This window comes from Cervus elaphus, chromosome 30 (genome assembly GCF_910594005.1).
Source record: "Cervus elaphus chromosome 30, mCerEla1.1, whole genome shotgun sequence".
Classification (NCBI taxonomy): domain Eukaryota; kingdom Metazoa; phylum Chordata; class Mammalia; order Artiodactyla; family Cervidae; genus Cervus; species Cervus elaphus.
Genome location: NC_057844.1, coordinates 77,082,637 through 77,096,999, shown reverse-complemented (window position 1 = coordinate 77,096,999; position 14,363 = coordinate 77,082,637). Strand labels below are relative to the sequence as shown.

General features: G+C 40.5%; 1 protein-coding gene across 4 annotated transcripts in view; it reads left to right on the top strand.

The window, feature by feature from the left end:
* The window catches only part of NALCN (sodium leak channel, non-selective), a 296,965-nt gene that overhangs the window by 51,498 nt on the left and 231,104 nt on the right, over window positions 1-14,363 (top strand). For 3 of the 4 annotated variants that reach the window (XM_043892088.1, XM_043892089.1, XM_043892087.1), the window contains one exon: window positions 381-535. In XM_043892088.1, the coding sequence (XP_043748023.1) occupies window positions 381-535 (155 nt within the window). Of the gene's footprint in view, window positions 1-380; window positions 536-14,363 lie in introns of those variants that run through there. The other variant, XM_043892090.1, reaches the window with a different exon arrangement.

Below are 14,363 nucleotides of genomic sequence, written 5' to 3'. Positions count from 1 at the left end.
ACCACCAGTGTCCTATTATATATCACAGGAAACTGTTTAATGTCATGTGGCAGCCTGGATGGGAGGGGTGTTTTGGGGAGAATGGACATATGTATGTGTGTGACTGAGTCCCTTTGCTGTCCACCTGAAACTATTACAACATTGTTAACTGGTTCTATTCCACTATAAAATAAGAAGTTTAAAAATAACATGAAGAGCTTCTGTGTGGATGAATCTCATGTCATTTGAGAATGTTCCTTAATGTGATGAATACCATTCATGAATCAGGAATCTTAAGTCCATGTCCACACACAGCAAGTATTAATGAAGAGTGATTACGTTATGCATTGTAATCAACACACTTGTTGAAAATGTCAAATCCTTTTTTGTGTTGTTTGCAGAAATGTAACCTGGAATAGTTTAGCCATCCCAGATACACACTGCTCCCCAGAACTGGAAGAAGGCTACCAGTGCCCCCCAGGATTTAAATGCATGGACCTTGAAGATCTGGGACTTAGCAGGCAAGAGCTGGGCTACAGTGGCTTTAACGAGATAGGTCTGTCTTACTGATAAAACACCTTTTCTGTTTCTATTTTACAATGTTTATGAAATGGAGACAGTAGTAACATAATTGATAGTTTATGTTCAGACTGTCTATAAGATTTAAGAAATGCAACTGCAAATTTTAATATATTCTACCCTACAGTCTATAACATACAGTCTGTTTTTATATAGATATGCAACAATGTCTATATAGAGTTAAGTATCTCTTCAATTACTAATTATAGGATTTAAAAATATTTGTTTGTTGAGTAAGGTTCAGGGTTCTTGACTCAAAGAACCCCTTGAATCAACAGGACTTGGTTCCTTCCACATTTAACTAGTAGGCAAGGTAAGTCTTAAATAATTGGAATACTAGACATTGATGGGTACGTGAGAGGTGAAAAGTAATTCTGGGAACAGAAGACAATGAAATACTTAGTGAATGTGCATCAGCTATGTAATAGAGATATGGGGAATGCTTGTATGCAAATACAATGTGCTCAAATGTGTACATTTATTCGCTGCTTGTCCTGTTAAGTCCTGAAATGTGCCATCACACGCAGACTTGGCATCTGGCATTCAGTTGGTATCATTGCATTTTTACAATTCCATGCATGTTGTGCACATTTCATTATTGAAACAAAAAAACCATGGAATTCTAAACACATATGTTATGCTCTGAAAATTTGTCCTAGTCGGTTTAGGCAACCACAGCAAAATATCATAGACTGGGTGGCATAGACAACAGAAATGTACTTCTCCCCAATCTGAAGGCTCTAAGTCTGGATCAGGGTGCAGCATGGTCAGCTTTGATGAGGCCCCTCTCCTTGGCTTGCTGTCTTCTCTCTGTGTCCTTATGTGAGGGTTTGAGTGGGGACAGAGAAAGAGATGGGGAGAGAGAGAGGGAGAGAAAGTCCTCTGGTCTCTTCTTCTAAGGGCACTAATCCCATCATGGGAACCCCACCCCTCATGACCTGGTCCAAACCACATCACCTTCTGAAGTCCCCACCTCCTGATACCATCACACTGGGGGTTAGGGCTTCAGTATATGAATGGCAGGGGCTGAAGGAGTAGACTCAGACATTCAGTCCATGGCACAACTGTTGGAGTCATTTGAAAATGAATTAATCTTATTTTTAAAGTTTCAAGGCCCAGGTACACTTAAGAACATTCTGGACACTTTTACCCAGGACATAAGAGGAAAATCTTTTGGTGTGTAGCAGGGTGGTGGTTGTACTCTTTTGGAAGCCACATCTGGTTCTTTTTCATCCGTCCTGTGCTGTGGTTTCACTTCCCGATGGACCAGCTGTACATTGGGGATTGCATCGCCCAAAGAGAGAACAGCGTCTCTGTCCAGGCTGGAGGGTAACTGCTTCAAACCCAGCCTGGCCACCTTCACACATCAGGAAGAGTGGCTGATGAATCCTATTCCTACTCTATGGCTGCAGTCATCACAGCTCCTAGACAGTGTTATGCAGGATGGCATAATGAACTCTGAGATAACTCTTTGAATTTCAGAAAGGACATGTGAAGACCTTGCACTGATTGAGGAATACTTTCCAGATATGTGAATTAAACCCACAAGGCTTCAGCCTTGGGAGAGAATGTAATACTTGAACTTAGGCTGAGAAAAACCAAATAGTTGATATTTCTGAAGAGTGAATTTTGCAAATAGCACCTACATTTTTATTATATTTTAGTACAGCCGCATAGTAAATTTCCAGTGTAATAGTTAGATGGACATTCTTCATTTGGCCAATGATGTAGTTTTCTGATTCACAGAAATTTAGAAGGCAACAGATGTGAAGCATTCTAATTTTCTGTCCTCTCTTATCTGGTTTTGGAACCGATATTATATCCTCCCCCCTGTCTCAGAAGTGCAAAGACTTTTATGGATGATGCTAGTGACTTTCAGGCATGAGTGGGAAATCACAGGTGTGGTTTGGGAGGTAAGATACACAGATTTAGAAAGCTGCTCTGAGCAAGTTCCAGAAGTCCTAACAACTGGGGCAGGACTGGAATGCATGACTGGTTAGATCCTGTTGCTCTTTCTTTTAGGGGTTAAGTGTGCCCATGTCTGGAATGAACAGTGGTCAGCATTCAAGGTTAGGCTGCCCTGGCACTGGAAACCTCCAAGCCTTTAAAATTATGTTGCTAAATCAAATCTCACCCTGACCATTTTAAATGCAGCAGTTGTGTTTAAACTCCAATTGCTGCATTATATTCAAGTAGATTCATCTTTCTTCACTGTTACTGACAGGGCTTCAACTAATGTAGATGAAGAGCATCTCTTTGAGCCAGAAAGTCTCCTTCTAAAGTATGTGGGCTTAAGAAGTCCATTTCCAGGAAGGAATCACCCTTGGGGGTAAAAGGCCCCCACTGGGGCAGGAGTCTTACTGTAGCTCTACTGTTTATTTGCACGTTTATCTCCCAAGGATTTAAGTTGCTGGAAAACAGGAAGCATGTCTTTTCATCTTCATGCCTCCAAGGCCTAGAGCAATGTCTGCCTCATAGGGAACCCTGTATGAATATTTACCAAAGGACTGAACAGAGTCTGTGTTCTCTTGAATTCATTGGTGATCCATCATATTTGCACTAGGATATGGAGCCGTAATAGAGAATTAAGTTGTTTTCTTGTTCTCTTCCCTGATTGCATCTGCTTTTATCGGCAGTGTTTGTTCTTTCTCATGACTTCTGTTTCTATACAAGCTTAATTTGGTCTGTTTGCTTCTTTTTCTCAAATGATGATTGAATTCCGCATTATTGTAGAACTAATGGTCAGATGATGAAATGTTGACTTTGAACTATGATAAAAAAAATTTTAACATGGTCACTATAGTTTAGATTGAAATTGATAACTACTTCCTGATAAGATGTACCTATGTAGATACACAAACTAGTATTTTAGATTATTTGGCAAGTTCTTATGGAAACAAAAAGATAATGTTTCACCCAAAAATGAGGAAATTAATTTTATTAGGCACATGCGATCATCACTTTCTGCATGCAGCCAAGTTTAAAATGCAATTAGGTGCCTAATTGTGCATTTCAATTTGGCCAGTTTACTCTATAGGTAAGTAATCATGATTAATTTAAAAGGAACATGTTTCCTTTTCTTACTAATCCAATTTATCATGCAATACACTGAATTTCAATCATGTATAAAATTTTATTTGTAAGTAGCATTATGTCTCATGAAAATTTAATACTAATGTTGGAAAACTCAATTTTTAAAATATATTCAAAGCCAGAGTCATTAGGTAGAAAAAAATTACAAAGAGCCCCTCCTGCAAGACTGCAGAGTAAAGACACCTTTTTGTGTCCAAAATCATCCAAGCATTAAGGAGCCTGAGAAACAGAAATGCAATTTCCATATTTAAGGACTCAGAAAAACCTGGAACTATGAATCCCAACCTGAGAGGACCAGGATCCAACAGGAAACTTCTGGAAGGACTCTGGATACAAAGGATCTCAGAGCCAGCAGGATACCGATGTTCTAAACACCCGGTGTTCATTGTACATTCAGTTTAGAAATTCAACAATAAAAATTAAATTCTATAAAATAGCAATAGAATAAAACAAAATAAAATTCCCAGAGGAGCAGAAGAGTCCTGTCTTTGGGTCAGGGCATCAGTGTGTGGCTGATGCTAGGTGTTTTCTGGTATTCCATGTGGCATAATGGACGAGAGGTCCTTGTTCTGCAGACCTCTGGGAGAGAGAGAGGACAGACAAGTCAGTTGTGAGCACCCTGACATGGCTTATCTGCATCGAATAGAACAAGGGAAAGACTCCAGATTTGTAGATCTGACTCTACATTTGTTGTTTAATCATCAGTCGTGTCCAACTCTTTTGCAGCCCCATGTACTGTAGCCTGCCAGGCTCTTCTGTCTATGGGATTCTCCAGGCAAGGATATTAGAGTGGGTTGTCATGCCCTCCTGCAGGGGATCTTTCTGACCCAGGGATCAAACCCATGTCTCCTTCATTGCAGGCGGACTCTTTACCACTGAGCCACCTGGGAAGCCCAGGATGACCTGAGAACTTTCTAAAACCTGATTCCCAGGCATCATCCCCAGGCCAATTAAATCAAAACCCTACAGTGATTGAAGACACAGATTAATCTAAAAAGTTCTCTAAGTGATTCAAGTGTGCATGCAGAGTATGGGCCAGTGGACTGAAACAACACTAATTCTCACATACCCCCCGACCTGTGCAGCTCTTCATTTCTACCCCACAACGTTCCCTCACGCTTCTCTGCATGAAACAAGACAAACACCTGGTGCTCTCAAAATCATTGTCAAAGATGAGAGAGAATCAAGAAGAATCAGGACCAGTTCTATAAAAATGTACCTTTCGGTGCATTTTAAACTGAAAAAAAAAAAATACACAAGATATATATATATATAACTCAAAAGAATTGCAAAAAAAGACAAATATATACATTAAAAGGGTACAGTTTGATTCAGTAAATTGACACAGAACAATTGACCCTGAGACCTGTCTTGGTGGAGATGCTAAAGAAAGCATCCTTTGGGTATCCAGGAAAAAAAGAAAGATCAAGTCACCTCTAAGAGGGACTTTGAGAAGGGCCTGAAACTTCATGTCACTGTTCAGCTCTCGAATATAATGTCACAGTGCTTACAGAGTCCTTAGGGAAATAATGTGTCAAAGTCTTTGTGATTATTTTTGAAGAGGCAAGAACTCAGAGACTTCATCTTCCATGAAGTCTTCTTGAAGTCACTGAGCCAATCAAGCATAACTGCTCATGGGTCTGGTCTCTAGTACCTATTCTATAAGAGCAGCATCAATACAACCGCAGCATTTACAGACTGTGGTGTAAATGTTGCAAACTGTGATTGTGTAGAAGAGACGACATCAGGGGTGGTGGGCTGATGATGTGGATATCTATTCATAGCAGTGAAAAACAAGTATCATTTTATTACAATATGTGAATCCAGTAATGGAAGCAGATGGATACTCACCTTGAAAATGCATTGCAAAGTTAAAATGACTTTAGAAAAAAATTCAGAACTCAAAATAATGGCTTTGGGGTTTGGACTGTGGATGTTGTACATAGTAGTATGGTGACCTTTGGACAGGAATCAACCTCTCTTGCTTCGGTTTCCTCATCTGTGAAATGGGTGAGTGATTGACATGCCTTATAGGGTTGTTGTGAGAAGCAGCTAGGAAGCTACACTTAGAATAGTGTCTGGCACCATGAAGACACATGATAAGCTAGGAATTAGAGATATGGTGGCAAAATAAGGATGTATCACTGTTATTTAAGTAACCAGTTTAACAAAGAAGGGTGAGATACTGATGCTTTCAGATTAGCACCTCAGTGTCTGATGTTATTCCCTTTTCTCTGCACCAGTTTTCCCCTCAACTTGTTCAGGATTTTACAGCAAAAGAGGGGAGTAGAGTGTACATGGACTGCTACTGCTAAGTCACTTCAGTCGTGTCTGACTCTGTGCAACCCCACAGACGGCAGCCCACCAGGCTCCCCTGTCCCTGGGATTCTCCAGGCCAGAATACTGGAGTGGGTAGCCTATCCCTTCTCCAGGGGATCTTCCCAACCGAGGAATCGAACCTGGGTCTCTTGCATTGCAGGTGGATTCTTTACCGACCGAGCTATGAGGGAAGCCCTGTGATACTTAGTCTTCATGAATCAATTTTTCCTCTCTTACCACTCTCAAAAGTGTCCTCACTTGGGCTTAACTGTCTCTTCAGAATTTTCTTTCGCCTGTACCATTGAATTTTCAGTTTCACTAAGCCTCACACATAGAATTCTATTTAACCCTATGCATGTGAACTTGGGGCCCCCAGATTCCAGCCACCTGTGTCTTCAGCAGCCCTTCAGCAGCTGCGCCTTCCACAGCACTGAGCAGAGTCCCCGGTGGGGTGGCCCTGAGCAGAAGCCACGGCCACGCTGCTTCCGGCCCCACCACCTGCACCCAGACGCTCGTTTTCTCTCCGCCCCTAAATCACCGTGTCGAATGGTGGCTGACGCGCTAGCTGCTCCTTCATCCTGCTCTTCATGTAGACTGCTGCATCATTGGTTCAAGGGACCCTTCCTACGGCTCATTCTTACGGACTCCAACACACATCCTGCCCAAGACGTGTGCCTCTGCATCTGAGACATCCAGTGCCCCCACAGTCCAGGAGCAGGCGTTATTGAAAGGACTTATTTGAAGATCACAAAATCTCTTTAGCAGACGCTCAGATTCCGTGATGGAAGTCAGTGTGTGTGGATGTGGGTGTAAGCACACAGTGTAACAGTCTGGGAGCAGAGCACATCCAAACACCCCCACACTACAGAGGTGGACCGGATAAATCACATCCGTTTAGTCTATTTAGAAAATGTGTCTCCTTCCATTTGCTGAGTACTTACCCGCCGTTCAAACTCACCCTTCCTCCGTGTTACCACTAGCTCATCAACATGCAGGGCATACAAGCCCAGACAGTGCAATTTTCCGTAATAGCACTGAACGTGAAATTAGAGGAGTTTTGAGCTGGAAAGAGATGAGGCAGCCCTGTGGTTCACTGACACAGTTTCCAGGTGCGGAAACAGCCTCAGAGCCAGAGCGGTCAGAGTTCCAGAGAATTCCACGCCAGGCAAGGCCAGCTCCCTTGTCATGATTCACAGACTCGCCTTATAACTTAGTCTCCCCCAGACCTTTCTACATTTCAGAGATCATTGTTTCATTCAGTAGGAAACTCAGAAAGTACCTTGTAAAGCGTAGTTGTATTTTTAATTTTGTGGTAGGAGCTTAGCATCACTTACCTTCAGTAAGGTGCTGGTGGAGAGGACATCTCCATTTACAGATGCGATATACCAGTTAGAACAAAAACCAATGACAGATCCATAGCATGTGGGAAGGAAATCACAGCCAAAGCCATGAAACTGGCAATTTACTTGTCATGATCGCTCAAAAGAAGGTAAGAAAGTGGGTACAGGAGATGAATACAAAGCTATTCAGAAGGTGGTGTTTAACTCTCAGTTCATTGTACAGCCAGGTAAAAAACAAAACAAAACATATTTCCTTTGATAGAACAGTGAATGTGACTTAATGGTAAAAATTCACCCTAGGAGGTCACTTAAGAAATAAATAGCTATCAGGCTTAGACTCATAAGAACAAAAGAGAAAAGTTCAATTTTTAAAAATTCAGAATGAACTAAACCATGATTCAAACAATTTATAAAGGAAGCCCGCCCATAAGTGAGGTCAACCTATAAACAAGGCATTTGGAAAATAGCTAATAGAAAAGACGTTTAAATCATACATGCTTTTAATGCTACATGGACTGTATATATAGTGAACTATTTTTCTTACTCTTTGCATTCAAAGATAAAGCCAGAAAAGAACAGACACCATGTTCTTTTGGCATCTAATTGTCCAGCAGACAGTCTTCATTATTATAATTACTGTCATTACCTTTGACAACTATGGCTATCATTTATTGATTGCTTATTATGTATCTGGCATGGGGTGAGAGGTTTTTCCATCCGTTGTGCTTTTCATTCTCAAAATAAACCCATAGGCTGTCATTATCTCCAATTGATAAGTGACAAGAATGAGATGAGAAAGAATTGATTTCTCCAGAGTCACACACAGGCCACAGTTGGGAGCCAAACCCCGGTGCCCCGGGAGCCAAGGTGAAAGCCTGTGTTTTCCGGCTGCCTTATCTTTGAGGTTGGCCACGAGTGACCGGGGATCCCTGTGGCTTGTCAGGACAGCTGGTCCATTGTAGAGTCTCATGGTGATGGAAAAAGAGGTGTGTCCTACAGCGTAATAATCCACCAGACGTCATGCCTTCTCTCATCCTGAAGTCTTGAGGACAGAGGGGTGAGTGTGAAGAAGAAGGATAATGTCCACTGCAAACTGAGGGCCACTTAGGGCTGGTCTCTGCCCTTGAATCCAGCCTCTTATAAGGGACTTGGTGCCTGATATGTGTTCACTGTGTGTACAAATCTAGGCAAAAAAAGAATATGCCTACAGATTATATACCAAGTGAAGTGAGTCAGAAGAGAAAGGCAAATATCATATGCAGAGTCTAAAAAAAAAAAAATGGTACAAATGAACTTACAGAACAGAAATAGACTCTTAGAGAATTTATGGTTACTAGGGGGTATGGTGTGTCACCATACAAAGATATCACCTAGTTATTGACTGCTGGGCTTCCCTGGTGGCTCAGGCGGTGAAGAATCTGCCTGCAATGCTGGAGACCTGGGTTTGATCCCTGGGCTGGGAAGATGCTCTGGAGGAGGGCATGGCAACCCTGTATTCCTGCCTAGAGAATCCCACAGACAGAGGAATTGGTGGGCATTCATGGGGTTGCAAAGAGTCGACACGACTGAGCAACTTAGCACATTGACTGTATGCCCCACACTGTACGTTTCATATCCATGACTCACTTATTTTGCAGCTATTAAGTTTGTTCTCTAAATACCACAAATTAAACAACAGTTTTATTTAACTTGATTTTGAAAATGCTTATTAGTTAATTTCTTTATTAGAGATATGACATAAAAAATATTTAATTTATTCATCCTCTTCATTAAAAAAATAAAGCCGTAAAGATTTTCTTCAAATAAAAAAGCCCTCCTTAAAATATTAGGTAGAAAAATCACAGAACATTAGCATCACAGAAGTCAAAATGTGAGTCTTGGATGCAAATCAAGAATTAAAGTGGTGACTTATAATCTTTGTAAATTTTTTTCTGGCAAAGATAAATTAATTGAGCCTTTCAAGAAAATGAAGAAATGAGAATGGACTGCAGCCTACCAGATTCTCATGCGTATGCTCCTAAGTCACTTCTGAAGAAAGTTATTACGGGCATTGAAAATTGGGATTGGTAATTTTCTCCAAGGGGAAATATATTTTAGCTGTTACTAACTTCTGTGGTATTTTCCTCATTTGACTTTGAGTAGTATTGGCTATGAGATACAGACTTAGCTCTTTATGTGAGTCATAAATCAGTTTTATTCGGTATCGATGAGGAACAACATCAGTGGTTATTTTCATCCCTGGTAGTGGTCTGTGCCTGGAACTACCCCTGTATTTTGCTGCAAGAGGATTGACAGTGAATTGAATCCACCTACACAGTCCAGTATTCCAGTTTTAATTCAGAATTTGCTTTAAGATTCCTTCCTATGTTTTTCTCTACTGGCAAGCTCTTATTTTTATAATTTGTCTCTTATTACATCTGATGTTAAATAGGGTCATAAAATGTAGTGAAGGGAGATTACTTTTATTCAGATCATAATAGAATGTAAATTGAACTTTTTTAATGCTGCTGCTAAAAATTGATTCATCAAATTTAAATGTTGTTAAACCACATTTCATGTGGCTCTATGTGATATTAGATGAAAACTTTACAAACAATAGAAAATAGAAAATTATTATGTATCTATAACTATGATTTATTACAGAATGTGCATTTTTATCACAGTTGCAAAAAAGACACAGTAAAGATTAATCTATAAAATATGTAATTGAGATTTATAATACTTTGTGAAAAAGCACTAAAGGGTTGTTTGCCCTGCATTAATCTTTATGTTTAGTGGTACTACTGGAATTACTTATTGATTTTTATGAAAACACATGTAGAAGAGAAAATTAGGGTGATGGAATTCAACCAAAAGTGTTTACTTTGATCTGTGATAGTTCTGTACTCTGCACTCTGAAGGTATTCCTTTATTGTGGGATAAGGAAAACTTGACATATTTTTGTTAAATAGAGGATAAAGTCAAGAAGCTTCAATAGTGGAATAGTGCTGAGAGTCTTTGGTCAAATACCAGGGTTATCCCTGGGTTCAGGCGTCACAAATGCCCTCAGGTTACAAAAATGTCCTGAGGTTGGCAAATTGTGTGCTTGATGTTTTCTAAAGGAACAAGATCTTAGGGTATCATTAGATTCTGATAGATCCTTATTTAAGCTAAAATTAGATATGCAGATACTATTCAGAATATTAAAAAGAAATAGATAGGAATGCAAAGATAGAAATTGCAGCCATGACTGGTACAGAGGAACCTATTTACAAAGAAAAAATAGAGAGAGAGACATAGAGAACAGACATAAGGACACTAAGCGGGTGAATGGGATGCCTTGGGAGATATGATTGAAATATATTAATATACGCTCTTGACTCTGTGTGTAGCATAGATAACTAGTGAGAACCTATGCAGCACAGGGAACGCTGCTCAGTGCTCTGTGGTGATCTAAGGGGGAAGGAAATCCAAAAAAGAGGGGCTAGGTGTGTATGGACAGGTGATTCACTTTGATGTGCAGCCGAAACTGGCATAGCATTGTGAAGTAACTGTACTCCAGAAAATTTTTTTTAAAGATACATACTGTCTAGTGTCTATCAGACAGGTGTTCAGATAAGTTCTTGTTGAATGGATTAGGAAAGGCCGTTGCTACAGTGATGTTTCATTGGACAATGAAAGAAGGAATTTTGAAAGTGAATTTCTGGGAGCATTGAAGTGATGATTTTTTTTCATATTATACATATTAATAGAAAACAGTACTCATCAGAAGTATCGAGTGGTTTCCAAGAAATTGGCATGCTTATAGTTACATTTTAAGTATTTGTAGATTATAAAAATAATGCTGGAAAAAGCATGAGATTTAACGAAAGCAATAAATTCTTCCATGTGTAATTCCCTCCCTTCCTCTCTTTTCTGTCTTCCTTCCTTCTTTCATCTTCATGTTTCATGGTATTTAATAAAATGCTTTCAACCATTTTCCTACCAGTAGACACCTAAGTGATTTTCAGTGTTTTACTACAGTACATCTATGTTGAATACACACAGTCATGCGTGAACACACACACACGTGTTTTGTGCATACATTAGTATTCTTAGAGCAGATTCCTGAAACAATGTCTGGGTCAAAGGGTATGCACAGTTTTAACATAATAGGTAACTCATGCTTTATTTATCAAAATAAAGTCCTGCCTTTATTGCACAATAGTGAGTTTTTAAAATTATAAGGTATTCCTTTCTGATAGGCATAGTTACGAAAGTAAAAAAAAAAAGAAAAATAGCGTAGGCCGTATTGTATCCTGTACTCTTCTGAACACCAGCAGTTCATTCTCTTTTCTTTGAATTCTTCATTCCATTCTCCTTGGAATGCTTCCCTCCTCAGGGTCCTGTCAGTCTAAGAGTCACCTTCCAGCCCTCCTTTCCAGTAACTTCTCTGCTGCCCTAGCAGCATTCACCTCCCTCCTATCTGAACTGTGACACCAAGGTGTGTGCATGAAGCCAATGCTACTTTGAACTGTTTCTCACTAGGGTGTGTCCGTGGATGTGTGTGACTCTTGTCTTCCCAGTTAGCTGGCTCATGAGATCCTAAGCGCCTCCAGCAAAAGGAAAGCTTCCTCTTCTTCCTGTGATGTCCTGTCTAACTCTCCGTAAGCTCATCATCGCCTTTGAGGACGGGTTGATCAGGTTCACAGTTTTGTATTAGACACACTGCCTTTTTCAACCAACATCCCATGGAAACTTTGTGATTGAAAATGGAAACATGATGCAAATACAACTCTAGCCTTTAAGTACAAGGTCCATTGAAATGAAGTTGCTTCCACGTGAAACTGCATACCCCTGTGAAACGGCAATGAACAGACCATGAGAGGAGCCTTGTGTCGACAGTGAAGGAAGTGTTCCCTGCTGGCGATGGCAGCCATGGAGCATCATTCCCTTGACTCTCTCTGCAGTTCAATTAATTCCACCAGCTAATCAGTTGGAGCAAAAAAGAACCATGTATCAAGGAAAGCCCTAACACTGCTCTTCCTTCAAGACCAATGGGGCCAGGAAAGGGCTGACTCTCACCTCTCCTGGGGCTGCAAGATTTAATAGAAGGAGCCCTGCTTATTGAAACGGTGCCAGACAGGTGGGGCCAGGGTCTCCTCCTCCAGGAGAAAGCTCTCCAGCCCTTGAAGACTTGTCGCTAACCTGAGCCATGCTGGACTGTGGGAAGGAGAATGCATCCACACTTAGTGGGCCGTGAACTTGGAGACAAAGCCTCCCTTTCTGCTCTCTCCCTTTTTCTCACCAGCCCCTCAGCTCCCAAACCCTTAGGGCTTGGGATGCAGGAATTATAAGAGCAAAATATACTAAAGATGCTAAAGTATACTAAAGACACTCAAATATACTAAATGAACTTAAAATAAATATACTAAAATAAGTCATAAATGCCTGTAAATGTCGGCTGCCAAGTTGAAACAAAAATATGGTTGCCAGGGAGAAGAATAGGGAGATAGGGGATAAGATCTGATTATAGAGAATGCGATCTTAAGAGTTATATTTTTACTGTAGCTTTTGTTAAATAAGACATATAGTGACACAGATTAAGCGTGATACCTTTTGTTTTGTTCTTGGTCCAGTACTTCCACTTCTTATGCATTTTTTGAGGATTCAGTGAGTGCTCAAGTCCCGATAAGGGAAGGACTCTGTTTCAAGTTGGAGTCTGCATCTCCTTAGTGGATGACATAGGACATTTACTTGCCTCTCTGTTTTTTTTCTCTAATAATTATTTATTTTGCCTTATTTATTTGGCTGCACCAGGTCTTAGTTGCAGCAGGCCTATGGAATCTTTAGTTGCAGTTTGTGGGGTCTAGTTCCCTGACCAGGAATTGAACGTGGGCCCCCTGCATTGGGAGCATGGAATCATAGCCACTGAGCCACCAGGAAATCCTTAAAAATCAGTACGAATATCATATATATATATATATATATATATATATATCTTAGAGGGTAGTTTCAGTTCAGTTGCTTAGTCATGTCCGACTCTTTGTGATCCCATGAACCTCAGCACGCCAGGCCTCCCGGTCCATCACCAACTCCCGGAGTTTACCCAAACTCCTGTCCATTGAGTCGGTAATGCCATCCAACCATCTCATCCTCTGTCATCCCCTTCACCTCACGCCCTCAATCTTTCCCAGCATCAGGGTCTTTTCATATTGGAGTTTCAACTTCAGCATCAGTCCTTCCAATGAACACCCAGGACTGATCTCCTTTAGGATGGACTGGTTGGATCTCCTTGCAGTCCAAGGGACTCTCAAGAGTCTTCTCGAACACCACAGTTTGAAAGCATCAATTCTTCTGTGCTCAGCTTTCTTTATAGTCCAACTCTCAAATCCATACATGACTACTGGAGAAACCATAACCATAGAGGGTAGTAGGAAGATTAAATTATTCTCATTCTCATGCCAAATGAGTTCTCAATAGAATTTAACTATGGTTATAATGATCACTTTTACCAGATATATAGTCATCAGTTAAATGAATGAATGAATTATAGAGCAAACTATTTTTAAGTCACACAATTAGAAAGTAACTGTGTTAGCATCAGCTTACCTCCTTTGAGTCCTGGCAAAACATTCATGATCATACAACATAATCTAACAATATCCTCATATTTTACTATGCTAGTATATGTTCTGTTTACTTCTGTTTTGTCTCCTCCATGTACACTTTCATTGAAAATGAAAGTTTGAAACCTATTTTCTGATTCTCTGCACTGCATCTAGATGCTGCCAGCAAACCCGTCTCTCAGCTGAGATGCTTTGTCCTTGCAGGCCTTCTATAAAGTTAAAGCAGTGCTGAGTTGACTAGGGCAAGACTCAGTAGACCGCTGGCCTATGAGCCACATCCTGCTTACCACCCGTTTTTGTAAATAAAGTTTTATTGCAACTCAACGTCCATTTGTTCACCTATGGTCTGTGGCTGCTTACTGACAAGACAGCAGAATTTCTGTAGTTCGGTGGAGACACCATGCTCCATAGAGACAAAACATGCCATCTGATTCTTGACAGAAAAAGTTTGCCAGCCACCACACTA